The 24,342-nt window shown below is 60.2% G+C and overlaps 1 protein-coding gene across 5 annotated transcripts in view; it reads left to right on the forward strand.

The window, feature by feature from the left end:
• AK8 (adenylate kinase 8) overlaps nt 1-24,342 on the forward strand; it is a 121,777-nt gene that overhangs the window by 63,785 nt on the left and 33,650 nt on the right. For all 5 annotated transcript variants that reach the window (XM_066254615.1, XM_066254617.1, XM_066254616.1 and 2 more), the window contains one exon: nt 9,659-9,800. In XM_066254615.1, the coding sequence (XP_066110712.1) occupies nt 9,659-9,800 (142 nt within the window). The remainder of the gene's footprint in view (nt 1-9,658; nt 9,801-24,342) is intronic.

Below are 24,342 nucleotides of genomic sequence, written 5' to 3' on the forward strand. Positions count from 1 at the left end.
ACGCTCTATCCACTGCACCACCTCCTGGTCAGACAAGAAGCAAATTGGCCCTGGCCGGTTGGCTCAGTGGTAGAGCGTTGGCCTGGCATGCAGAAGTCCCGGGTTCGATTCCCGGCCAGGGCACACAGGAGAGGCACCCATCTGCTTCTCCACCCCACCCCCTCTCCTTCCTCTCTGTCTCTCTCTTCCCCTCCCATAGCCGAGGCTCCATTGGAGCAAAGTTGGCCCGGGCGCTGGGGATGGCTCTATGGCCTCTGCTTCAGGCTCTAGAGTGGCTCTGGATGCAACAGAGCAACGTCCCAGAAGGGCAGAGCATCGCCCCCTGGTGGGCGTGCCGGGTGGATCCCTGTCGGGCACATGCAGGAGTCTGTCTGAGTGTCTCCCCATTTCCAGCTTCAGAAAAATACAAAAAAAAAAAAAAAAAAAGAAGCAAATTCTGAGTCTTACACGAACCTTACAGGTAACCAGTTGTCATCTTTACCTTGGTTTCAAGGGGACTTGAAGAAGAAAAGAAGTTACAGAGCATCAGGGGCTGTGTGTAGCGGGGTGGCTGTGGGCGTAATGTGTTGATGGGTGTGGGGTATGGAGTGTGTAGGTGTCTGTGTACAGGGAAAGCATCAGCGGAGCAGTGTGGGCATAGCCTGTGTAGCGGGTGTGCGACGTGTGTATGTCCTATGTCCTGTAGGGGTGCAGTGTGTGTGTGTGTGTGTGTGTGTGTAATGTGTCTAGTAGGTACATGTATATAAGGTGTACGTAGGGGGTGTGTGCAGTGTGCATTTCTGAGAGTGTGTGTTGGGGTGTGTGTGTGTAGGGAGTGTGCAGGGTTATGTGGAGAGGTGCTCTGCTTTATTCCGATTGGCCCCGGGGTGAGAGGAAGGTTAGACCACATACTCTGGGTCTGTCAGTGAGTCTGGGTCTTTTCTGCCTTCAGGCACTGGCTGAGGGAGCTATTTCCTTTTCTCCACTTTTGTCCCCAAATCTTCTCAAGGCAGCCTGGTGGCCCTCTCGCCTCCCCTCCTCCGCTGAGCCCCAGGTCAGGGGCCCTAAGTGGTAGGCGGAGGCAGGGACGCGGTGTGGCCCGCAGGTGGCAGTGTGGAGCAGCTGGAAGGCACCCAGCAGGGCCTGGAGGAGGCCCCTCTGTCCCTCTGCCCCTCCAATGCCTTCCCGGGGAGGTTGGGAGCTGGGCCCTCTGACTCCCCATCAGCTAGTCAGAGGGGCACAACGTCAGACCTGTGCCCAGGAACTGCCCTGTCCCATGTGTCGTCATCTCCGCGTGGCCCAGCTGGCCCTGACGCTTGGTTCTGTTGTGCAGGAAGGAGCTTGGTGGGGGAGGGGGGCCTTTAAACAGGAACCCTCAAATCCTCAGGTTCAGGACAGGAGGAGCGGGGGACCCGGCAGGACCCCTGTGGGGCCTGGGCGCCTCTCACCTGTGACCAGAACTCCCATCAACCCCGGTGCCAAGCACACCCGCCGGCAGAAAATAAACGGATTGAGATTTTAATAACCTCGAGGTCAATGTGAGCCCTGCTGTCTTTTACGGAAGATCTTGAGAGACAAAAAAAGTGAGAGAGAGAGAGAAAGAGACCTGAAACATGGTGTGTCCTCATGAAATAATAGGATGTTCCTATCTTGCACTTTGCTAAATTTAGGGCTGACAGGACATTCTGGAGAGGTAGCCCTTGGCAGTCCCCGGCTAAGATGTCAGCCGCAAAGCCCAGGAACCAAGCCTGAGGCACCCGACTTAATGGAGAGGGACGTTAGACCTGGCGGGAAGCCTGTCTGAGCGGGGGATGAAGGGTGAAGGAGCAGACTTATCAAGGACACTTCCGCCAGAACACAGCCAGCGGGGCTGCTCCGAGAGCCAGAGCCGCGTCTGAGCCGCCCGCCGGCAGCCGACCGCGGGGGGCTGGGAAGGTGCCCGCGGGGAGAAGGGTGCAGGGCAGGAGCCTAAACCCACAGCCAGGAGGGCGGTCTCCTGGCAAGGTGGCCGGCCTCGGAGGGAGGCAGGTCCTCCAGGGGTTCCCCAGCCCCCCTGCACCTCAACCCCGACCCTGATGAGGGGCGGACCATAGAGCCCCCGGGGCCCGGCCGCCCCTCGAGGCCTGTGAATGGAAGCTATGCATATTCAACATTGACTGAGGGGCAGAGAGGCGAGCAGCCTTGAGCAAGGGTCGGGGCCACTTTCCCAGGATTACCCACGAAGGGCAGACCCGGGCGACACCGCAGTGCCAGGCTTGGGGTGCAGTTACGGAAGGACGAAGGCTCCCCCGAGCACTCGGTGCCCCCACAGCATGGCTTTCTGGGGAGCTTACATCCCGTCCTTTGTCCCTTGAGAATGCTCTCCCACAGTGGCCTTTCAACCTCCTCTAGGAATTTAAATAGTTTTCTTTTAAAAAGAGAAGAAAAGAAAGACTTTTTAAATGAAAGGCTTTAAACCTGTATAAAAAGTTGAGAGAAGCCTGACCAGGTGGTGGCGCGGTGGATAGAGCATCAGCCAGGGATGCTGAGGACCCAGGTTTGAAACCCCGAAGTTGCCAGCTTGAGCACAGGGTCGCTGGCTTGAGCAAGGGATCAAAGACATAGACATGACCCCATGGTTGCTGGCTTGAGCCCAAAGGTCTCTGGCTTGAGCAAAGGGTCACTCATTCTGCTGGAGGCCCCCGCCCCACCCTGCCCTGGTCAAGGCACTGTCTGTCTGTCTGTGTCTCTTCTCTCTCTCAAAAAAAAAAAGGTTAGAGAACCTGCTGGAACGTCACCGGTGTAACGAGCCCACACGTGTGCTCAGCCTCCCTGTGTCTGGGACCCACCTGCAAGGCCTCGCTCAATAAGATAATTCTGAAACAATCCCAGGCGCCACCCGGGTCCTCTTGATGCCTATGCGGTTAGTGGGCAGGTTGGGGTACAGACGGGGGGCTGGGCACCGAGGGGCCGGCCTCGTGGTTATTGTCCTTGTCTGCCTGGACTCCAGGGCCTGTGCTCCAGGAGGGATTGGTCGGATTCTGTGTGTGCGTGTGTGTGTGCGTGTGCGCGCACGGGTGTGTGGTCTGATTCTGTGTGTGTGTGCGTGTGCGCACGTGTGTGTGTGGTCGGATTCTGTATGTGTGTGCGTGTGTGCATGTGCATGTGTGCGCGCGCATGTGTGTGGTCGGATTCTGTGTGTGTGTGCGTGTGCGTGCACGCGTGGTCGGATTCTGTGTGTGTGTGCGTGTGTGCGCGTGTGTGTGGTCGGATTCTGTGTGTGTGCGTGTGTGTGCGTGTGTGCGCGCGTGTGTGTGGTCAGATTCTGTGTGTGTGTGCGTGTGCGCGCGTGTGTGTGTGGTCGGATTCTGTGTGTGTGTGCGCGTGCGTGTGTGTGGTCGGATTCTGTGTGTGTGTGCGTGTGCGCGCGCATGTGTGTGGTCGGATTCTGTGTGTGTGCGCGCGTGTGTGTGTGGTCGGATTCTGTGTGTGTGTGTGATTGGATTCTGTGTGTGTGTGGTCGGATTCTGTGTGTGTGTGTGTGGTCGGATTCTGTGTGTGTGTGCGCGTGCACGCGTGTGTGTGTGGTCGGATTCTGTGTGTGTGTGTGGTCGGATTCTGTGTGTGTGCGCGCGCGCGTGTGTGGTCGGATTCTGTGTGTGTGCGCGTGTGCGCGCGTGTGTGTGTGGTCGGATTCTGTGTGTGTGTGTGATTGGATTCTGTGTGTGTGTGGTCGGATTCTGTGTGTGTGTGTGGTCGGATTCTGTGTGTGTGTGCGCGTGCACGCGTGTGTGTGTGGTCGGATTCTGTGTGTGTGTGTGGTCGGATTCTGTGTGTGTGTGCGCGCGCGTGTGTGGTCGGATTCTGTGTGTGTGCGCGTGTGCGCGCGTGTGTGTGTGGTCGAATTCTGTGTGTGTGTGTGGTCGGATTCTGTGTGTGTGTGCGCGTGCACGCGTGTGCGTGGTCGGATTCTGTGTGTGTGTGCGTGTGTGCGTGTGCATGTGTGTGTGTGCGTGTGTGGGGTGTGTGTGTGTGTGGTCTGTATACATATTTAGATGAGTCCATAAGTATCACCCAAGTCATTTACTGGCTTTGTTCTCATTCGTCCTTCTGTCGTCGACCTCATTCCAAGTTACTGTAAATAGGAATGATTTTTAGGGTGCACACTGTCCCACTGGTCCTGCCCCATGGTGCACACCTCGGACCGTGCCCGCTGGCACCGCGTGGACAGCACTGGGGTGGCCGCCCTGTGCACCTCGAACCATGCCCGGCTGGCACTGGCGTGGCTGCCCTGTGCACCTCGGACCGTGCCCGGCTGGCACCGCGTGGACAGCACTGGCGTGGCCGCCCTGTGCTCACACTTCCCCGCCTGTGCCGTGGTCTGTGTCTCAGGTATCAACTCAGAAGCAGCGCTGCTGGTCCAGACTCTCTACCCCGTCACTTCTGATGCAAAGTGGGAAATTCCCCCTAGAAATCTTTCCTAACTTAACAGGCAACCCCCTGCTCCCCCCCAAACCCCCAAAGCCTCCTGTGTTTCTGTCTGTGCCCGGGCCTCCCTCCTCCCTGTGTCAGGTCTCTCCCCAGCCGAGGCGCTGGCCTGGACAGGTCACTTCAGCAACCGCCCGTTTGGGCCTCGGTTGCTCACCTTTGACATGACGGAGGTCGTGGGCGGCCGGCCAGGCCCTCGGCGCTCTGCCTCAGCAGGGCTCCAAGCCTCACGAGCCCGCCCTGGCGTGAGAGGCTGTGGTTCCGCAGTTCCGACCCGCCTGGACTGCAGCTGGGCTTCCAGGCACGACCCGGCTGCTGGAGAAACCAGACAGAAACGGCTGCTTCCCCCTAACAACTGAGGCCCTCATGGGCCCAGGTGTGGCAGGTGGGCAGGCTAACCTCCCGGGGACCTCCCTGCCAAGGACAGGCCCGTTTCAAACCCACGGCACTCCCCGGCGTCAGCCCCCAGCTCGGACGCTGGACTTTGTGTTTGTGATTTAAGGGTCACGATCTGGGCCGGTGGCTTCCGCGTGGCTGTCTGATGGGAATCTGCCTAAACTTCTAGGGGGGACGAACGGGGCACCCACAGTCTGCTCCACAGCGCCTGGACGGAGCCTTCCCCAGGGCCACAGCGGCCGGGAGGTGGGCATCAGAGGAGGCACCCACTGTCTGCCCCACAGCCCCTGGACGGAGCCTCCCCCAGGGCCACAGCGGCCGGGAGGTGGGCGTCAGAGGAGGCACCCACTGTCCGCTCCACAGCCCCTGGACGGAGCCTCCCCCAGGGCCACGGTGGCCGGGAGGTGGGCGTCAGAGGAGGCACCCACAGTCCGCCCCACAGCCCCCGGACGGAGCCTTCCCCAGGGCCACGGCGGCCGGGAGGTGGGCGTCAGAGGACACTGAGGTTCAGGGAGGCCCCGGCTGGCAGGCGGAGTCCACAGGCCCCAGGGCCCTCTGCTCCCACTTGCCTGGGAGCTCCCTGGACCCGGCCGGCTGCATCGCTGATCTTCCCGGGACCCCTTCCTCCCAGCACAGCCTCGGCTCCCCAGGCTGCAGGTGAGGAGGCTAGCTGGACCCTACCTCCCGGGACAGCAGCAGGTGCACAGAGCTCGCTGTGCTCGGCTGGCCTCTTCTGGGGGCCCCGCTGGGGGCTGCCACACCTCTCAGCTAGACTGGGGGGCGCTGCTGTGGGGCGGGGTACCGTTTCCCTTAGAAGCCAGGGGACCCAGAGCTGCAGGCCGCTGTGTGGTCTTTGGGGGCCTCAGCCGAGCTCTTTGCAGACCCTGCTGGAGGGCCAGTCCCTTCCCATGGGGGGCCGCAGTGGCCACTTGCACGGCGGTGCTGTGGGCCAGCTGCATCCTTGAGGCCCAGGACCCCGAATGGCGACTGCAGGCTGACCCCACAAAAGGGACTTTCCACGTGCAGACACGGAGGACAGTCCCCACATGCTCATTCAGTACATCTGCATGGAGGGCCCGTGTGTGACATTCCCAAGGCCCCCGCTTCCCTGAGGACCTGCCAGCCCCCTCCCGGTCCCACCGACCCGGGGTCCCAGCCACACCGACCCCGCCCCAGCCCCGGGCAGTCCCTGCTGCTGGAACGCTGCTCCCCAGGCCTCCCGCCACTGGACGCACCGTTCGGGTCTCACGGGGGTGGCCTCACAGGCCAGCCCGGCCCTGTCCCATCCCTGGGGGACCCGGCCAGCAGCCTCCCTTCACTGCCTTGTTTTCTCCGTGGCGTCTGTGGCTCCGAAGTGCGTGCTGGTTTGGGTGCTGTCCATCGCCCGCTAGACCGTAAACTGGAGGGGGCAGGGCGCCAGCCTCCCTCTCACCGTGTCCGTGCTGCTCGGGGACGTGTGTCGGCTTCTCACTCAGGTGACAATGTCTGTACATGTTTGGGACTAGCAACTCTTACCTACATGGCTTTTTTTTTTTTTTCTGAAGCTGGAAATGGGGAGAGACAGTCAGACAGACTCCCGTATGTACCCGACCGGGATCCACCTGGCACGCCCACCAGGGGGCGATGCTCTGCCCCTCCGGGGCGTTGCTCCGTTGCGACCAGAGCCACTCTAGCGCCTGGGGCAGAGACCAAGGAGCCATCCCCAGCACCCGAGCCATCTTTGCTCCAATGGAGCCTCGGCTGCAGGAGGGGAAGAGAGAGGCAGAGAGGAAGGAGAGGGGGAGGGGTGGAGAAGCAAATGGGCGCTTCTCCTGTGTGCCCTGGCCGGGAATCGAACCCGGGACTTCTGCACGCCAGGCCGACGCTCTACCACTGAGCCAACCGGCCAGGGCCCCTACATGGTTTTTAATCTGTTTATTTGTCCTGACAGAAAACACAAGGTGTCGGGGTCAGAGAACAGGCCCATTGCCCACTCACACGGTGACCGCAGTGCTGGCTCCCGCGTCCCAGTCCCTCGCAGGCCAGTGTGGTGGGGACCAGTGTACCTGCGTGCAGGGGAGAGAGCCCCAACATGATGACTGTGGAGCTTGTAGGGGGCGGGGGCTGGCTGCCCCTCCTCCCAGCCTCTGCCCAGGGGCACATTACTCCCCCCCTCCGGGATGTGAACCAGGGACAGAGGTCCCCACTGGTCACTGACAGGGCTTTACCCCAGGGCCAGCAGCCTGTGCTTGGAGTGCCCTGACTGCAGGTAGACGGGAAAACCCTGTGAAGTCGCCTCCGAGCTGGAAGGTTCCAGCCACCATCTCAGAGTGTCTCCCACGTGCCTGGGACTCTGTACGCCATGTGACTCCGTGGCGACCGATCTGTCGTCTATGTCCTCTGGTGGATGCAGGAGCTGAAGCTCAGAGAGGCTGTGTGACCGCCCGGGGTCAGCCGGCCTGGGAGGGCCAGGCTGAGGAAGCCACGTTCCCTCCTCCCTGCTACCGGCTCCGCACAGCCTGGCCACCCTGGTTAGACCACCTCTGCTTAGCTGCACTGAGGCATGTGCTCTGTGCTGGCACTGTGTTCATCCTGGGCAGCTGAGGTGGGCACGATGCTTTGTTTGCAGGTGGACCTCGCACAGGAAATTAGCCAGAGTTCATTGCCAGGGTGCCATCGTAACAACGGTGCCGGTGCTGGTGCCAGTGAGGGGCAGCCCTGGGCTGCCCCGGGGCGGGGAGCTGCGCACATCCTGGCGGGGAGGGCCAGGCACAAACGCTCTCCCCGGGCAAGGCGTGAGAGAAGGATGGAAGATGTTCTGGGTGGAGGGACTGCACGTTTCAGGCGAGGTGGAGGTCGGCGGGGAGAGCCACCTGGGCGGGAGGGAGGCAGGAATCGGCATTGTGAGCCCTGTGGCCATGGACGAGGGGACTGCTCTTATCCTCAGAGTACTGGGGAGCCACAGCAGGATCAAGCAGGGAGAGAGAGGGATTAGCTGTACAATTTCTCGTTCATGTGACGTCACCAAATGTCCTCAGTCGGGTGAAATCCCTTTTCTGCTGTTCTCTGGGGGCCGGGGAAGAAAGGCTGAAAGATGGCAGGAAAAGCAAATTCGGGGACTTGCATATGACTTGGAGTAAGGTCAGGGTTCCTTGGCCACAGGGGAGGAACTGGCATGTCTTGGCCATGGAGGAAAGCCGATGTTAGTGGTGTTTCTGCCCCTCTCACTCCCATGTTCACCCGGCTGTCAGCCTGGGCACCCTCAGGGAGGGTTCAGCTGTGTGCCCTGGGGCCACCGGCCTGACCCAAGGATGCGGGCAGGAGACCACGTGTGCCCACCGAAGCCGCCACACCTCCACCCCTGCAGCTGCAGCTGCAGCCGCCTGCTCTCGGGGCCCACGCCCGTGTTTGCAGCCACACGGCAATATTCACCAAGCATTTCCAGGGCGGTGAGCGTAGCATGCCGTGCCAGACATGCCGAGCAAATTGCTGGAATACGGTCTTTTAGCAACACGGGACATTTAGCGGATCTGAGGAGGGAGAAAGATTTCAGGGACATGTCGGCTGTGGAAACAAGAGACTTCTCCCCATCTCCCCGTCCCCCCGTCTGCCGCCCCGAGATGTGGTTTCAGTCTCCGGTTATGACTCGCGCAGAGATCCTCCAGAGATTCGGTCCTTACGTGGGGCAGGGGGCGGGGGCGGGGCAGCTGCGGATTGCAGAGTCGGGGACAGCGGGGCCCCAGGTGACCGGGTGAGGAGCACTGAGCCCTCAGCGCGTGGTGGGCGCCTGTGAGGACGCCCTTGCTGCATACATACCTGGATTCCTGGGGGGTGGGGAAACAGCCCACCTGTTACTGGACCGCTGTGAACTAGCCTGGCTGCTGGTAGGCATGGCCGTCTTGTCTGGGTCAGGGGGAGCTCGAGGTCAAGCTGACACTCGACCCGTCTCACTCGGCCACCCTTGTCCCGTGCCTGGGACTGTGGAGGCCTCGGCAAAGGGCACCCCAGCCTCGTCCCTTGCCTGGGACTGTGGAGGCCTCGGCAAAGGGCACCCCACCCTCGTCCCGTGCCTGGGACTGTGGAGGCCTCGGCAAAGGGCACCCCACCCTCGTCCCGTGCCTGGGACTGTGGAGGCCTCGGCAAAGGGCACCCCACCCTCGGCCCGTGCCTGGGACTGTGGAGGCCTCGGCAAAGGGCACCCCAGCCTCGTCCCTTGCCTGGGACTGTGGAGGCCTCGGCAAAGGGCACCCCACCCTCGTCCCGTGCCTGGGACTGTGGAGGCCTCGGCAAAGGGCACCCCACCCTCGGCCCGTGCCTGGGACTGTGGAGGCCTCGGCAAAGGGCACCCCAGCCTCGTCCCTTGCCTGGGACTGTGGAGGCCTCGGCAAAGGGCACCCCACCCTCGTCCCGTGCCTGGGACTGTGGAGGCCTCGGCAAAGGGCACCCCAGCCTCGTCCCGTGCCTGGGACTGTGGAGGCCTCGGCAAAGGGCACCCCACCCTCGTCCCGTGCCTGGGACTGTGGAGGCCTCGGCAAAGGCACCCCAGCCTCGTCCCGTGCCTGGGACTGTGGAGGCCTCGGCAAAGGGCACCCCAGCCTCGTCCCGTGCCTGGGACTGTGGAGGCCTCGGCAAAGGGCACCCCACCCTCGGCCCGTGCCTGGGACTGTGGAGGCCTCGGCAAAGGGCACCCCAGCCTTGCCCACCTGCACCCGACTGTGCCAGTCCAATCCGTGGTCCAGTAGTCAGGACGCCCACGGGCCACGGACACTCCCTGCGTTCTGGTTGGGCAGGAGAGGGGCCCAGGACGGCAGAGTGACCTGTCCTGCTTTCTCTGCAGTCCCTGACAGGATCATCGTGAAGGTGCTGGGCCATCGCCTCGACCAGCATGACTGCGTCCAGAGGGGCTGGGTGCTGCACGGCTTCCCGCGAGACCTGGACCAGGCCCGCCTGCTGGACGGCCTGGACCACAGCCCCAACAGGTGAGCTGGCCAGTCCGTCCGTCCGTCCGTCCGTCCGTACGCAGGGCCGCAGCCCAGCCTGCCCCGCCCCACCCCGCCCCGTGGGGGACTCAGCTGCCCAGAGCCGCCTGTCGGCTTCCGGTTCACACGCCTGCCTTCGCGTGTGTCTGAAGCGGGGGTTCTCTTACCCTGGTTCCACCCGCCGCCCCATTTGCCTGCCCTGCGAACTGGAGTTATGTGCAGGTCTAAGTCCTGGCTTTGTCCTCTTGCCGGACCTGAGCTTCCTGCTAACACACAGGCACAGCCGTCCCTTCCGCGGAGGGCTGCCAACCGGGTCGTCTCCTGCTGCGTTCACAGTTCTGCGTTCACGCTGAAATCTCTGGTGCCTCCAGTATTTGTTTTGACATGGGTGCGCCCCACGAGCCTAACTCTTTCCCCCCAAATGGTTAGCCAGTGGTTTCAAAACATTGTCTTATATTGTGGAGTAGACTGTTCTTCACCCACTGGCTTGAACTTGAGGGCATAGCACAGTTGTAGATATTATGTGTGTAAATAAACGAAGGCCACGCCCGTGAAAAAAACAGAGGCTGCCTGGTCAGGGCTGGCGCTGGCGGAGGAGGCGGCCACCGTCACCTAGTTTGGCAGAGACTCAGAGGCAGGCCGAGGAGCGGGGGGGCTTCCAGGGGGAAAGGGGAGGCTCGGGGGCGTCCTCATGAGGCCGCATCTTCCCCGGCCTCCCAGGAGCGGGCGTCAGGCATGTCTGCTTAGGGGAATGGATTTGGGAATCATTTTTAGCAAAGGGTAAATTCTTGCCTGTTTCAGAGTGCCTTTCTGTTACCTTTAGTTGTGAACATCTAGCAAAGTAAAGAATTGGGGGGCACATTCCTCCCCCCCCCCCCGTGTCTTCTGTCATTTCTGTGCTGTCCTCTGATGCCCCTGGGTGGCAGTAATGTTGGGGATTCCCCAGCATGGGTGCTGTGCTCCCTGTCTGCATGCTCACAGGTGCCCTCTCTCCTCCCTCTTTCTCTCCCTCCCTCTCTCCCTCCCTCTCTCCCTCCTTCTCTCTCCCTCCTTCTCTTTCCCTCCCTCTCTCTCTCCCTCTGTCTCCCTCCCTTTCCCTCTCTCTCTCTTTTCTTCTCTCTTATTGTCTCTCTCTCCCTCTCTCCTTCTCTCTCCCTCTCTCCTTCTCTTTTTCCCTCCCTTCCTTCCTCTCTCTCCCTCCCTCTCCTTCCCTCTCTTTCTCTCCTTCCCCCTCTCTTCCTCCCTCCCCTCCCCCTCCCTCCCTCCCCTCCCCCTCCCTCTCTCCCCCTCCCTCTCTCTCTCCCTCTCCCTCTCTCCCTCTCCCTCTCCCTCTCCTTCTCTCCCTCTCCCTCTCTCCCTCTCCCTCTCCCTCTCTCTTTCTCCCTTCCTCTCTCCCTCTCCCTCTCCCTCTCCCTCTCCCTCTCCCTCTCCCTCTCCCTCTCCCTCTCCCTCTCCCTCTCCCTCTCCCTCTCCCTCTCCTTCTCCCTCTCCTTCTCCCCCTCTCCCTCTCCCTCTCCTTCTCTCCCTCTCCCTCCCCCTCCTCCTCTCTCCCTCCCCCTCTCCCTCTCCCTCTCCCTCTTTCTTGTTTATTTACACCCAGCAGGCCAGTGTTGGTTCTCTCAATGACCTTTCCCTGGAACTTGATGAACCCCCTGCGTCTATTACTTCAGGAGACCTTTCCCTAGCTTGCAGTGTTTTTCTGGTTCGTTTGCCGGGTGTTCTTACTCGCAAGACAGATTCCGTGCATGCTGGCTTTCTATCCTGTCTCCCGTGCTCACAAGTTGTTTCTGCTCGCTTTTATCCTTTCCTTTTCTTTCCTGCATTCTTTCCTCAACTCTGTTGTTCACGATAACTCCGCTCCCTGTCATATTTATTTCTTGTTGTCCAATTTCTTTTTCATTATCCTGCGTTTGTGTTTCCCTCAGTTTTTTCCCCCTTAACGTTGTCAGCTTTCTTTCATCTACTTTTTTACTTTACCTCATCACCTCTTTTTTCATTTCTTACATCATGGTGTCTGTTCTCTCAGTTATTTTGAGCATATCAATAAGGTTTTATCTGAAACATTCTTTAGTTTTCTGGAGTAATTCTTCTTCCAAAGGGTGTTCATTATCTCTCTTCCCCCCTTTTGTTCTGTTTGTGTTTTTATTTTGCTGTTTTACTTTTAGGACCCTTTTTTTTTGTAACATCTATATCTGAGTCCCAAGATGGATCTATTGATATTTTGCAAATTGTGTGTCTTTGCATAGGCAAGCTGGTGTCTTAGTAGCCTGTGCTGCTGTGCTAACTGCACGTCTCGTGGCTTACACAACACAGTTTGTCGCTCACCGTTCTGGGAGGCTGACGTCAGTCTGTCGGCGGGGCGCGTACTTTCTGGAGGCTCTGGGGAGAGCGGTTTCCTGCCTCTTCCGGCTCCCAGGGCCCCCACCGCCTCTGGATCAGGGCCTCTCCTCCGTCTTCAAAGCCACAACCCTGCAGCACGCTGGGCCTTCCCTGCACTCACCTCTCCGTGGACCCCAGCTGGGGCCCAGGATGTGAGACAGGACCCACCCAGGTACTCTGGCCATGCCAGCCTCCTCCGTGTCGTCTCATCTGCAGAGCGCCTCTGCCATGTAGGGGACGAGTTCACAGACCGCGGCTCAGGAGGCGGGCCGGCTGGAGGGGACACGGTTCTGCCTGGCTGGATCCCCCACACCTCTTTCCTACATCCCTAGAGTGGGGGCTGGGGGGCGCCCTGCCAGGCGACGGAAGGTCTGTCGGTTCTCGGGCAGTGGGCCCAGCACCAGCCTGAGCAGCCTGTCTTGTCACCCAGCTGCCCAGGAGTTTCCAGGGACCGGGGCGCCAGGAGGCTGTGGCCAGCCTCCGTTTCCTGGTAACGTAATGGCCCCCGTGTCCGAAGTTGGCCTCTTTGTGAATTCCTCATCTTCCTGACGATGAAAGATATAAGGAAAATGCGAAGCAGTCACTTAAAAAAAGGCTGGGGAGGGTCGCTGACATGGTGGGGGACAGAGCCGGGGGACACCGCCTGTTTTATTCATCGCCCCTGCACGCTGCCCGGTCTGCCAGACCACGGTGTCCACCGCGAAGCACACGGGGGAGAGGCGGGAACTCAGAGTGAGAGCAGGCTTGCAAGCAGACGCCTCTCCTGTCCACCGCGGGGTAGGAATCAGTGTCTAGAGACTCAGTCAATAATGCCGGTTTAATTTGGCCCTAGGGCAGAGGACAAGATGGCGGGAAAGAGGTGTTTGTTTACACGGTAGATCTGACCGTGGCCGGCTGGTCTAATCACGCCCTGGCCTGGTCACTGAGGGGTGTACCCTCCCTTCTCCGTCCTCTGCTCTGCCGATTCCGTGTCCCCCAGCTTTGCCTCCGAGTAAACATCTGTCTGATGAATTCATCAAGGAATTTTAGACTTGGACCTTCAAGTCCAAATATAGGTGAAGGAAGAGAGACTCCATTCAAAAAAGGAGCCACCTAGCCGTGGGCTGAACACAGGGCTGTCATCCAGTTCGGTCGCGGTGCCCATTATAAAACCCTCGAGCTGTGACAGTGCTGGTTCGACACCAGGAGGAAATCTCGGCAGAGTTATAGCCCAGAAATCAATCTGGGGCTAGGACACAGGAATCTGTAATTCAGATAGGAAAGCAATCCTACACAGGCTCTATTTTTTTTTTTAGGAGGGTTCGATGAAATGAGATTAAAATAAATTTACATATATATCAATTTTATTGTTAAAATAATTCACACTAGTAAATAGAATTATTGGGAAAGGTAAGCTACTCTGTGTATTGGACACAGAAATAGACCTCTTTGGCTTCTCAGGAAACAAAGTTATAGTCTCCTTGTCAACTATAAATCTCTCCTTAGAGCTAATAAATGGATAGTGTTCAAATGCAATGTTTTGCTTGACTCCTACCTCATCAACCCATGGCACATAATACTAAATTATATCCCGCTGAGCAGTATCCATCTCTGATTGCAACATCGCACTGGCGAGGGAAACAGACCGAGTAATTGATGTGTCGGAAAAAAGGAGAGAAAGTTATTTGAGAACAAATAAAATGGGCTATAAAGTTTGTTAAAACATAATAATAATAGTAAAAAAAAAAAAAAAAGGGAAGAAGAGGAAAGAAACAAAGAGCTATAATGCCAGGGCTACCCCCAGAAGCCTGTCCTGTGCCCGACTGTGAAATCATTCACTTCCTTCTGCCAGTGTGTGGCACGGACTATCCTTTTCAGATTCCTGCTGACCACAGCGAGGGCATGTCGGGTTCTGACTGGTGCTGGGAAGTGCACAGGGCAGGGCATCAGAGGGACAGACGGACGGGGCTCTCTGCGCCGGCTGCCCCCCCAGTGCTGCGGGGAGGCGGGGCCCAGCCGTGGCTTTGGACCTCCTGTCCGGCGGCTGCTCGCTGGCTGCGTAGGGCTGGCTGGGCAAGGTCTGGGCCGCGTGCTGCCCGCACAGGCCCCTGGGCAGCAGCTACGTCTCTCAGAAGTCCCTGAGAAAGGGGGTGCCGGGGGACCCTGGCTGAGCCAGTGGCCATGGACTTGAGCAGAATGGCAGCAGGGTGGCTTCCCGTGCTGCGTCTCTCTGTCCCGTCGGACTGACTGTGGGGACCGTGAAGCCACCCGTGAGCACGTTCCGATCCCAGGTCGCCTGTGCACGTTGGAAGCTGCTCGTGGCAGCCGTTTTGAATATTTATTTATTTATTTGTATTTTTCTGAAGCTGGAAACGGGGAGGCAGTCAGACTCCCGCATGCGCCCGACCGGGATCCACCCGGCACGCCCACCAGGGGGCGATGCTCTGCCCATCTGGGGCGTCGCTCTGTTGTGACCAGAGTCACTCTAGCGCCTGAGGCAGAGGCCAAGGAGCCATCCCCAGCGCCCGGGCAAACCTTGCTCCAATGGAGCCTTGGCTGCGGGAGGGGAAGAAAGAGACAGAGAGGAAGGAGAGGGGGAGGGGTGGAGAAGCAAATGGGCCCTTCTGTGTGCCCTGGCCGGGAATCGAACCCGGGACTCCTGCACGCCAGGCCGACGCTCTACCACTGAGCCAACCGGCCAGGGCTGTTTTGAATATTTATTATTGCCTGTGACACTAGATGGTGTGTGTCCCACCTCTAGGACAGCCCCGAGGGGGTTGGCGGCCCCTGGGACAACCGGGACAGGTGTCCCCGCCTGCGTCAGACTCCCGGGTGGCGCGGGGTGTATTGCTGGGTTTTGCTAACACACAGACGTTCCTCCGGGAGCCGGGAGCCGGGAGCAGGTCTGCAGAGGGACTCCAGGTTCTTGCCAGGAGGCCCGCCACTCAGGGTCCTGGGGGCCGGTCAGACCTCCAGGGTCAGGCCCTTCCAGACGGCCCAGGTCTGTCCAGGCTGCTCCTGGTGCTGACAAGAACACCTCCCTCGTCTCCTCACCGACTGCGCTCTGCCCCTGTCCTGCGGGCTCCCGAGATGTGTCTCTGACGCCCTTCTTCCCTTCCCGTCCGCCCGGCCGACCCTCAACTCGAATCATCACCGTCATCCTCACAGCAAGGGTTGTGGTGCCCACACCTGATGTCTGCTGCGTCCCCATTACGTGCCTGCCCGGTGTCTCACTCAGTCCTTTCCATAGCCCACGAAGTAGGTTTGCGCAGTGCACGTCACCTGGGCTCCGAGAAGCTTGCCCGGGCGCATGGCCCAGCCTAGTCCTGAGCCAGCTCTTTGATACTGGGTTTCCTTTCCTCAGGGCCAGCAATGAGCACCCATCCTGTCCGCTGGCCAGGGGGCTCGCAAAGCAACATTTTCTCTCAGTTTTCCTATCTGTCACACGGAGCAGGGACCTCTCTGCTCTTCAGTGGGACAGCCCCCCTGCTCTACGGGGTAAACGGAGTCTGTGCGATTCCTAACTGGACCGCGCCCTGCGGGCAGGGGCTGCGCTCTGGCCCCGCCTGGCCGGCCCCTCACGGTCACCTGTTGGGCGTGGTTCCTCTCTTCTCCCGCCCCTCACAGTAAATCACAGGGTTGGACACCCAAGCACCAAGGCCGCTGGTTCGCCTGTTGTTGTGGCAGCCACCCACGTGATTGTGAATTCCTGTTACATAAAAAAAGAGGCTAGAATGGCAGAGATGGTCGTACCCTGAAGGGAGGACTGTTGGTGTTTGCCACGTGTACTCATGGTGGGTTGGTTCAGACAACGTGCTGCTGATTACAAATGTTTTCCTCTAATGGCAACCTGTTTGCGTTTCTTGCCTTCGGAAGACACCTAGGCTCCCCCAGGGATTGGAATGGAGGAGGGTTGTTCCTTACCCCCCCCCCCCCCCCGCGCGTTCGCGTGGCCCAGGAGCGCAGCCCCGAAGTCGCCCGTTTGTCTGGAAGGACCCGGCGGAGTCAGGCCACCTGGAAAACAGGCATCGGGGCTTTTCACGAGGCGGGTTGGTTATTCCGCCGAACTACGGTGTGATTTCTTGGTTGCCGCATTGAAACAACGGGGTGCTGACAACGTGGGTTTACACGCCGGAGCTCCCTAACTTGACTCGCATGCCTGTGACTCTTTGGTTCCATAGGACACTGTGTTTTCAGGGACAACACGAGGAGACCTTGGATAACGGCTCTGCCATCTCCAGCATGTCCCAGAGTCAGTGGGACTCGACCTAGTCTCAAGGGGACGGGAAGGGCCGAAGAGAAATTAAAATGCAAACGAGGGAAGGTTTCTTGCCTCTCCCTCCCTCCCTCCCTCCTCTCTCTCTCTCTCTCTTTCTCATCACGTGGCCGTCCCAGGAAGCGCTCCGTGCCGGCCGCCCATCCTTCTGTGCGGATTAGGGATAATAAACAGCCCATTAATGGAGGCCTGGACTCGGAAATGGAGTTGGAATCAGCAGCAAAATTCAGTGGCTGACTGAGGTTAATAACTCCATTACTCCAGCTCCGGGCCGAGCCGCCGGACGAGCGGGGTGTTAGCCTTGTCTGCTCCTCATTAATTGAGCTAATAGAACCCGGGTGACCCCGCCTCGCCGCTGCGCCATGCGTTTACCAGACATGGGCTGGAATACATATCACCGCCTGCGAGTTCCACGGTGCCTTTTGTCTTAGGAGGAGAGCCCCCCCTTGCAGGTGGGCTAGCCGCGAGCCCCTTCCTGATGGTAGAGGCGCTGTGCTGTGCGGCTGCCTGCGTGGGGGGATCCCTCTCTCCTGTCGGGGGCACGAGGACAATGCGGCAGGGGCCTGCCGTGTCCATCGGCCATCAGCGCCTCCGGGCAGAAGTCCACCGGGTGCAGGCTTCAGCTCCGCATTGCACTGCTTTGGGGGACATCACGGTTGCTCAGCCAAGTGCCTAGGGTCCAGGGTGGAAATGAAGGCGCGGCCTGCGTGGGGGTGGGGGTGGGGCTGGGCGGACGGAGCCTGTTCTCCTGCGTCCTCTCTTCCTGCAGCACTTGACTGCTCCCTGTCTTGTACCGTCCTCCCTGCCCCCAAAGGTCCCCGAAAGTTCGACACCTGTTCGTGACAGTTTTGCTTTGCGGCTCACTGGGTAAAGCGGTCTGGGGGTGCCACTCACCCTTCCCGAGCCACTGTCTCCTTAGTTGTCACATGGGGTCAAAACCCCACCCTCCCCCACACCCTTCGCTGGGTTCACGTGCGTGGGCAGGATCGATGAGCCGGAAACGCTCCGCGTAGCCGAACAGCTTAAAGGGCGGAGCCTACGTTTCCCACTGCGGGGTTATCTGCCTATCTGCGCCTCTGTGCCTCGGGTTCCTCCGCGGAAACACAGGGGCGGCCACATCCAGGGCTGGGACGGTGCGGGATGGGGGCCCTCAGCACAGAGCCTGGTGTCACCAGGGCGCTGTGTGCGGGAGCCTCGTTTATTTCTCACGGTGGAGGGCTCCGTGCCTGCCCAGGGAGGTCAGAGCTCTGAGCAGTGGGGCGTCCCGGGTCCTGTGCCGGAACACCAGCTGCACGGTTGTGTGGCCCAGGCAGCCCCCGGCTGCTCCCAGCAGACTGCCTCCCTCTGGTTGGAGGAAGGTGGTTCCTGTTCACCTGGTGACGCAGGGGGCGGCGGGGGCGGGCAGAAGAATGGTTCCGCAAGGAGACCGAGACAAATCACAGAGATGGCGCGGAGACGGACGGGCAGGAACACCCTCCTGGTGGAGGAAGCTTGTCGGTCGTATGGGAGCTGTGAACTCAGCCTCCAGAAGACGTGAAATTCTAACCACCCGTCCCTGTTGTTTTATAAGATTTAAAGATGCCTGTGATAGCGGGGCAGAACACAGCGGCGCTCGGAGAGGTGGAAGGCAGGATCAGGATGGTCACTTAAGAGTCCCCCAGGCAGGGGGCTGGCATGCGGGGTCAGTGGGGAGTTGCACCCTGGGGGCGGGGCTGTAGCCGAGCTGAGGAAGGCGAGGGCAGGGCTTTATGGGCTGGTTAGCTGGGCTTTGTGGGCTCTGTGTGGATCAGCTAATTTAAATAATGTCAGCGGCACCAGGGCCTGGGGCTGTCCCCGGACAGAGTGTGGGAGCCCACGGCAGAAGCAGTCGGGGCGCTGGGAGTTGCGAGCCAGGAATTCCTGCTCTGTGGCAGCCGGCCGCCTGGCCCGGCGCTGGGAGGCAGTGCTGGGCTCTGATGTAGCAAAAAGAAACACTCGCTGGTGACGGGAGCTTGACAGACACCCACACACACACCCCTCCCCCCTCTCCCAGCAACCAGAGGGGCAGGGAGGCGAGGCAGTGGTTCCTGGAGGCGGCAGCAGGGACCCAGCCCGGAGTGGGGATGGCAAGAGCACCCCGGTGCCCGAGTCCGAGGCGGTGGCCAGTCATGGCGGTGACGGTGACGGTGACGGTGATGGGCCATCAGCCCACAGCCCCTGGAGCTCTGGTGTTTAAATAAGAGCCGAGGTGGAAAAGGGACCGTCCCTGCCTGTGTTCCCCTGGGGGCCTGTTGGCATTTTATGGCCCAATTCCAGTGTTTGTGTAAGGAGAGGTCGTAAGGCCCATTCTGAGCCGATGCGGGAGGCTGCCGTTGCTTTTCGGTGGGTTCAAACTTAGTTGTGACTGACAGTCCGTGACTCGGCTTGCCTTCTGCCTCGGAGAGTATCAGAGCGATTACTCCCGAAGCCACAGCTTCAAAAATGTGCCCCCCCCCCCCCGCAGCCTCAGGGAGCTTTTGAGTATAAAAGCGGGTGAATTCCCGGAGAGCACCAGCCCAGGCCACCCCGGGCTTAGCACCCGGCCCAGTTGGCCTCCAGGCCCCAAGGGGTGGTCCGTGTTGGAGGGTCTGGGCTCGAGCCTGTAGGAGGAGACAGGACCCCTGTCCGCTGTGGCGTCCTCGCAGACCAGCTCTGTTAGTTGAGGACTGACTCTGCGAGCCTCGGCCGCACATAGAAACTCATTTACTTACTAACCATTTACAAGTTTTTTTTTTCCCCCGAAGGATCTTCCGAGAGCGCCCAGTCCTGCCTGCGGTCAGTGTCGGCCCTGCTTTCCGGCCGTCTCTGAAGGTCTAGGAAAGGTTCCTGGGTCTCTTCACCCCCCCCCCACTCTTAGCACACTATTGGGGTAAATGTGTCATTTGGGGAGAAAGCGACAGCTCCTCTCAGATTCCTACTTCAGCGGCTGATAACCAGCACAGTCAGAAAATTCCCCTCGGTCATACCCCCCCACACACCCCCGTCCCCACAAGATTTACTCGTGTTCATTGGCGAGGCACCTCAACCCCTTCTCCTCCGTGGACACGGACCTCTTCTCAGAGGTCCAGTGGGTCTTACCCAGCCCGGAACAGGTGGGCTTAAGCGCGCGGTGAGTGAGACGGCGGGTGAGGTCAACACACCTTCCCGCCATGGTGATCAGACGTCCCGAGCAATCTCCCTGCCTCGGTTGGAGACTGACAGGTGACCTTTAGCAGAGCAGAGCCCAGGGCAGTTGGCATTTGGGTCCAGCTCTGATGGGGATACCCCCATCTTTGGCAGGTGGGCTGCTGGGCCGTTAACCAAACTCATTCCCCGAGAAAGGCAGGAGGATGGGGCTGCCCCTTCATGAAATGACTTGTAGAAATCCTGTTTGTTTTCCTTCACCCGCCGGGGACTCTGGGACACATCACCGTGCCCTTCAATTTCCCGTCTTCCTTACAGGCGTAAATCAAGTGCCGACCCTGCTGGCCCCGGTGCTGCCTCTCAGCGCCTGGGCCTCAGCCAGATTTGGGTCGTAGCTGTTTAAGGCTTAATGCTCTCCTTCCTAAATATCACGGACATTTTTTAATAAGAAAAAGCTTTTTTTATAAAAAAAAAAAAAGAAGTCTTTCACAAGTAGAAGTTCAGCTTTACTTTTTCTGAGATTGTCAAACTCTGGGCCATGCCTCCTTGCTGGCTTTGAGATTTCTGTAGGTTCCAGACACCCCCGTCCCCAAGATGGGTCACACCCTCCCAAGCAACTGGTCAGAGCCTGTCCGGGGCTCCAGCATTGCCCCTCCTTCATCTCCAGGGCCTGCGTCTCATAAGCATGGGTTCCGGATCCTAGGAAAAGACTGCATGTGTCTAGAGAAGACATGCCAGGCCGGGAGCACCACCTCCTCCAGGAAGCCTTCCCTGATGCTCCTCCTTGCTTTGCACCTTCATGAGGCCTCACACATTGTTCTTGTGATAGGAAGCAGGCAGCTTAACAGGACAGCGGTGAAGCAGAGGGCCTGTGGAAGGGATCCTGGCTGTGCCCATTCAGGCCGCGTGAGTCTGGGCAGGTATTATCAAGTCTAAGCCTCAGGGTCTTCCTGTGCAAGTACTGCTGGAGGTCTGGGGACACAAAAGGAAACAAAAGCTGAAACACTCGCTGTGCATGGCTCCCATTCTCATTGGGGTGGTGCCCTCGAGGGCATAAAGCAGGGCAAGGGGCAGGAAAGGTGGCAGTGAGGAGGGAGTGCTGCAGTGGCACCTGGCACGGGGTGGCCAGCGAAGGCCTCCCTGAGGAGAGGACGTTTGTGCAAAGGGAACGCATGGGAGAATCTGGGGAAGAGCAGTCCTGGACTGGGAGCAGCAGGTGCAAAGGTCCTGAGGTAGGAACAAGCTTGAAAAATCGGAGGGGCAGCACGGCAGCTGTTGCCAGTGGAACAGGGGGAGGCAGGGAGGTGGTGCCTGAGGCAGGGGGGCCCAGGGCCCGGAAGACGGGAGCATTTCCTCTGAGTCAGGTGGGAGCCGCTGGGGGCGTCTGAGCAGCTGAGTGATGGATGTCCCGATTTGGACGGATTTCTCAGGCTACTGGGTGGAGAATGGACAATAGACAGAAGGACAGGGGCCCATGCTGGGAGGCCAGTAGGGGACTGTGGGCAGGAATCCAGCTGAGGGACCCTGGCCCAGGGTAACAGCCATGGAGGTGGTGAGAAGGGGGAGCAGACAGGGCGTCTGAGAAAGGCAGGCACGGAGGAGAACCCCCGTGTTTGCTGGGCTGGGGAGAGTGGACCGCACCCCCGTCCCCCCACCGGAGAGGCGGTGGGAGCAGCAGGTCTGGGGGACCCACCAGCTCCGTGTCTCATGGAAGACGGGGAGGCTTGTGCGCAATCTGTCTCAGCTGCTTGCGCTGCCATGACAACGTGCTGTAGGCTGGGCGGCTTAGAAAACCGAAATTTATTTTCTCATAGCTCCAGAGGCCAGAAGTCAAGGGGAGGTTGGCGGCGGGGTTGGTTCCGTCTGTGGCCCCCTCGCTGCGCGGCTCTGGGGCCACTGCCCGCTAGCTGCACTCACGCGGTCTCCTCTGTGCACACGCCCCCTGGTGTCTCTGTGCACACGCACCCTGGTGTCTCTGTGCACACGCACCCTGGTGTCTCTGTGCGTCCCAAGTTCCTCCTCTGATAACACAGCAGTCAGATTGGGTTGGGCCCGCCCGACCCGCCTGAAGGCCTCCTTCTAACTCACACCTCCAAACAGTCTTCGAGGACCCGACCTCAAAACACTCAGTCGTATTGTGAGAGGCCGGGTCAGGCTCCCGCCCGTGAATGCTGGAGGGCATATTCAGCGCCCAGTGGCCTGTGTGGAACTTGTTATGGGGCAGCTCGAGCAGACCATTGCGGTGTCCTAACGGGCGTCTCATCGGACCCCCGTTACGGCTGGGGCAGGTGCACCATTGCGGTGTCCTAATGGGCGTCTCATCGGCCCCCTGTGATGGCTGGGGCAGGTGCACCATTGCGGTGTCCTAACGGACGTCTCATCGGACCCCCGTGACTGCTGGGGCAGGTGCACCATTGCGGTGTCCTAACGGGCGTCTCATCGGACCCCCGTGACGGCTGGGGCAGGTGCACCATTGCGGTGTCCTAACGGACGTCTCATCTGACCCCTGTGAGTGCTGGGGCAGGTGCACCATTGCGGTATCCTAACGGACATCTCATCGGACCCCCGTGAGTGCTGGGGCAGGTGCACCATTGCGGTGTCCTAACGGACATCACATCGTACCCCCGTGAGTGCTGGGGCAGGTGCACCATTGCGGTGTCCTAACGGACATCTCATCGGCCCTCCGTGAGTGCTGGGGCAGGTGCACCATTGCGGTGTCCTAACGGACGTCTCATCGGACCCCCGTGAGTGCTGGGGCAGGTGCACCATTGTGGTATCCTAACGGATGTCTCATCGGACCCCCGTGAGTGCTGGGGCAGGTACAACATTGCGGTGTCCTAACGGGCGTCTCATCGGACCCCCGTGACGGCTGGGGCAGGTGCACCATTGCGGTGTCCTAACGGACGTCTCATCGGACCCCCGTGACGGCTGGGGCAGGTGCACCATTGCGGTGTCCTAACGGGCGTCTCATCGGACCCCCGTGACGGCTGGGGCAGGTGCACCATTGCGGTATCCTAACGGACGTCTCATCGGACCCCCGTGACGGCTGGGGCAGGTGCACCATTGCAGTGTCCTAACGGGCGTCTCATCGGACCCCCGTGACGGCTGGGGCAGGTGCACCATTGCGGTGTCCTAACGGGCGTCTCATCGGACCCCCGTGACGGCTGGGGCAGGTGCACCATTGCGGTGTCCTAACGGGCGTCTCATCGGACCCCCGTGAGTGCTGGGGCAGGTGCACCATTGCGGTGTCCTAACGGGCGTCTCATCGGACCCCCGTGACGGCTGGGGCAGGTGCACCATTGCGGTGTCCTAACGGGCATCTCATCGGACCCCCGTGAGTGCTGGGGCAGGTGCACCATTGCGGTGTCCTAACGGGCGTCTCATCGGACCCCCGTGAGTGCTGGGGCAGGTGCACCATTGCGGTGTCCTAACGGGCGTCTCATCGGACCCCCGTGAGTGCTGGGGCAGGTGCACCATTGCGGTGTCCTAACGGACGTCTCATCGGACCCCCGTGAGTGCTGGGGCAGGTGCACCATTGCGGTGTCCTAACGGACATCTCATCGGACCCCCGTGACGGCTGGGGCAGGTGCACCATTGCGGTGTCCTAACGGACATCTCATCGGACCCCCGTGACGGCTGGGGCAGGTGCACCATTGCGGTGTCCTAACGGGCGTCTCATCGGACCCCCATGAGTGCTGGGGCGGGTGCACCATTGCGGTGTCCTAACGGACATCTCATCGGACCCCCGTGAGTGCTGGGGCAGGTGCACCATTGCGGTGTCCTAACGGGTGTCTCATCGGACCCCCGTGAGTGCTGGGGCAGGTGCACCATTGCGGTGTCCTAACGGACATCTCATCGGCCCCTCGTGAGTGCTGGGGCAGGTGCACCATTGCGGTGTCCTAACGGACGTCTCATCGGACCCCCGTGACGGCTGGGGCAGGTGCACCATTGCGGTATCCTAACGGACATCTCATCGGACCCCCGTGAGTGCTGGGGCAGGTGCACCATTGCGGTGTCCTAACGGACGTCTCATCGGACCCCCGTGACGGCTGGGGCAGGTGCACCATTGCGGTATCCTAACGGACGTCTCATCGGACCCCGTGAGTGCTGGGGCAGGTGTACCATTGCGATATCCTAACGGGCGTCTCATCGGACCCCCGTGAGTGCTGGGGCAGGTGCACCATTGCAGTATCCTAACGGACATCTCATCGGACTCCCGTGAGTGCTGGGGCGGGTGCACCATTGCGGTGTCCTAACGGACATCTCATCGGACCCCCGTGAGTGCTGGGGCAGGTGCACCATTGCGGTGTCCTAACGGACGTCTCATCGGACCCCCGTGAGTGCTGGGGCAGGTGCACCATTGCGGTGTCCTAACGGGCGTCTCATCGGACCTCCGTGACAGCTGAGGCAGGTGCACCATTGCGGTGTCCTAACGGGCGTCTCATCAGACCCCCGTGACGGCTGGGGCAGGTGCACCATTGCGGTGTCCTAACGGGCGTCTCATCGGACCCCCGTGAGTGCTGGGGCAGGTGCACCATTGCGGTGTCCTAACGGATGTCTCATCGGACCCCCGTGAGTGCTGGGGCAGGTGCACCATTGCGGTGTCCTAACGGGCGTCTCATCGGACCTCCGTGACGGCTGAGGCAGGTGCACCATTGCGGTGTCCTAACGGGCGTCTCATCAGACCCCCGTGACGGCTGGGGCAGGTGCACCATTGCGGTGTCCTAACGGGCGTCTCATCGGACCCCTGTGAGTGCTGGGGCAGGT

This window comes from Saccopteryx bilineata, chromosome 2, assembly GCF_036850765.1.
Source record: "Saccopteryx bilineata isolate mSacBil1 chromosome 2, mSacBil1_pri_phased_curated, whole genome shotgun sequence".
Classification (NCBI taxonomy): domain Eukaryota; kingdom Metazoa; phylum Chordata; class Mammalia; order Chiroptera; family Emballonuridae; genus Saccopteryx; species Saccopteryx bilineata.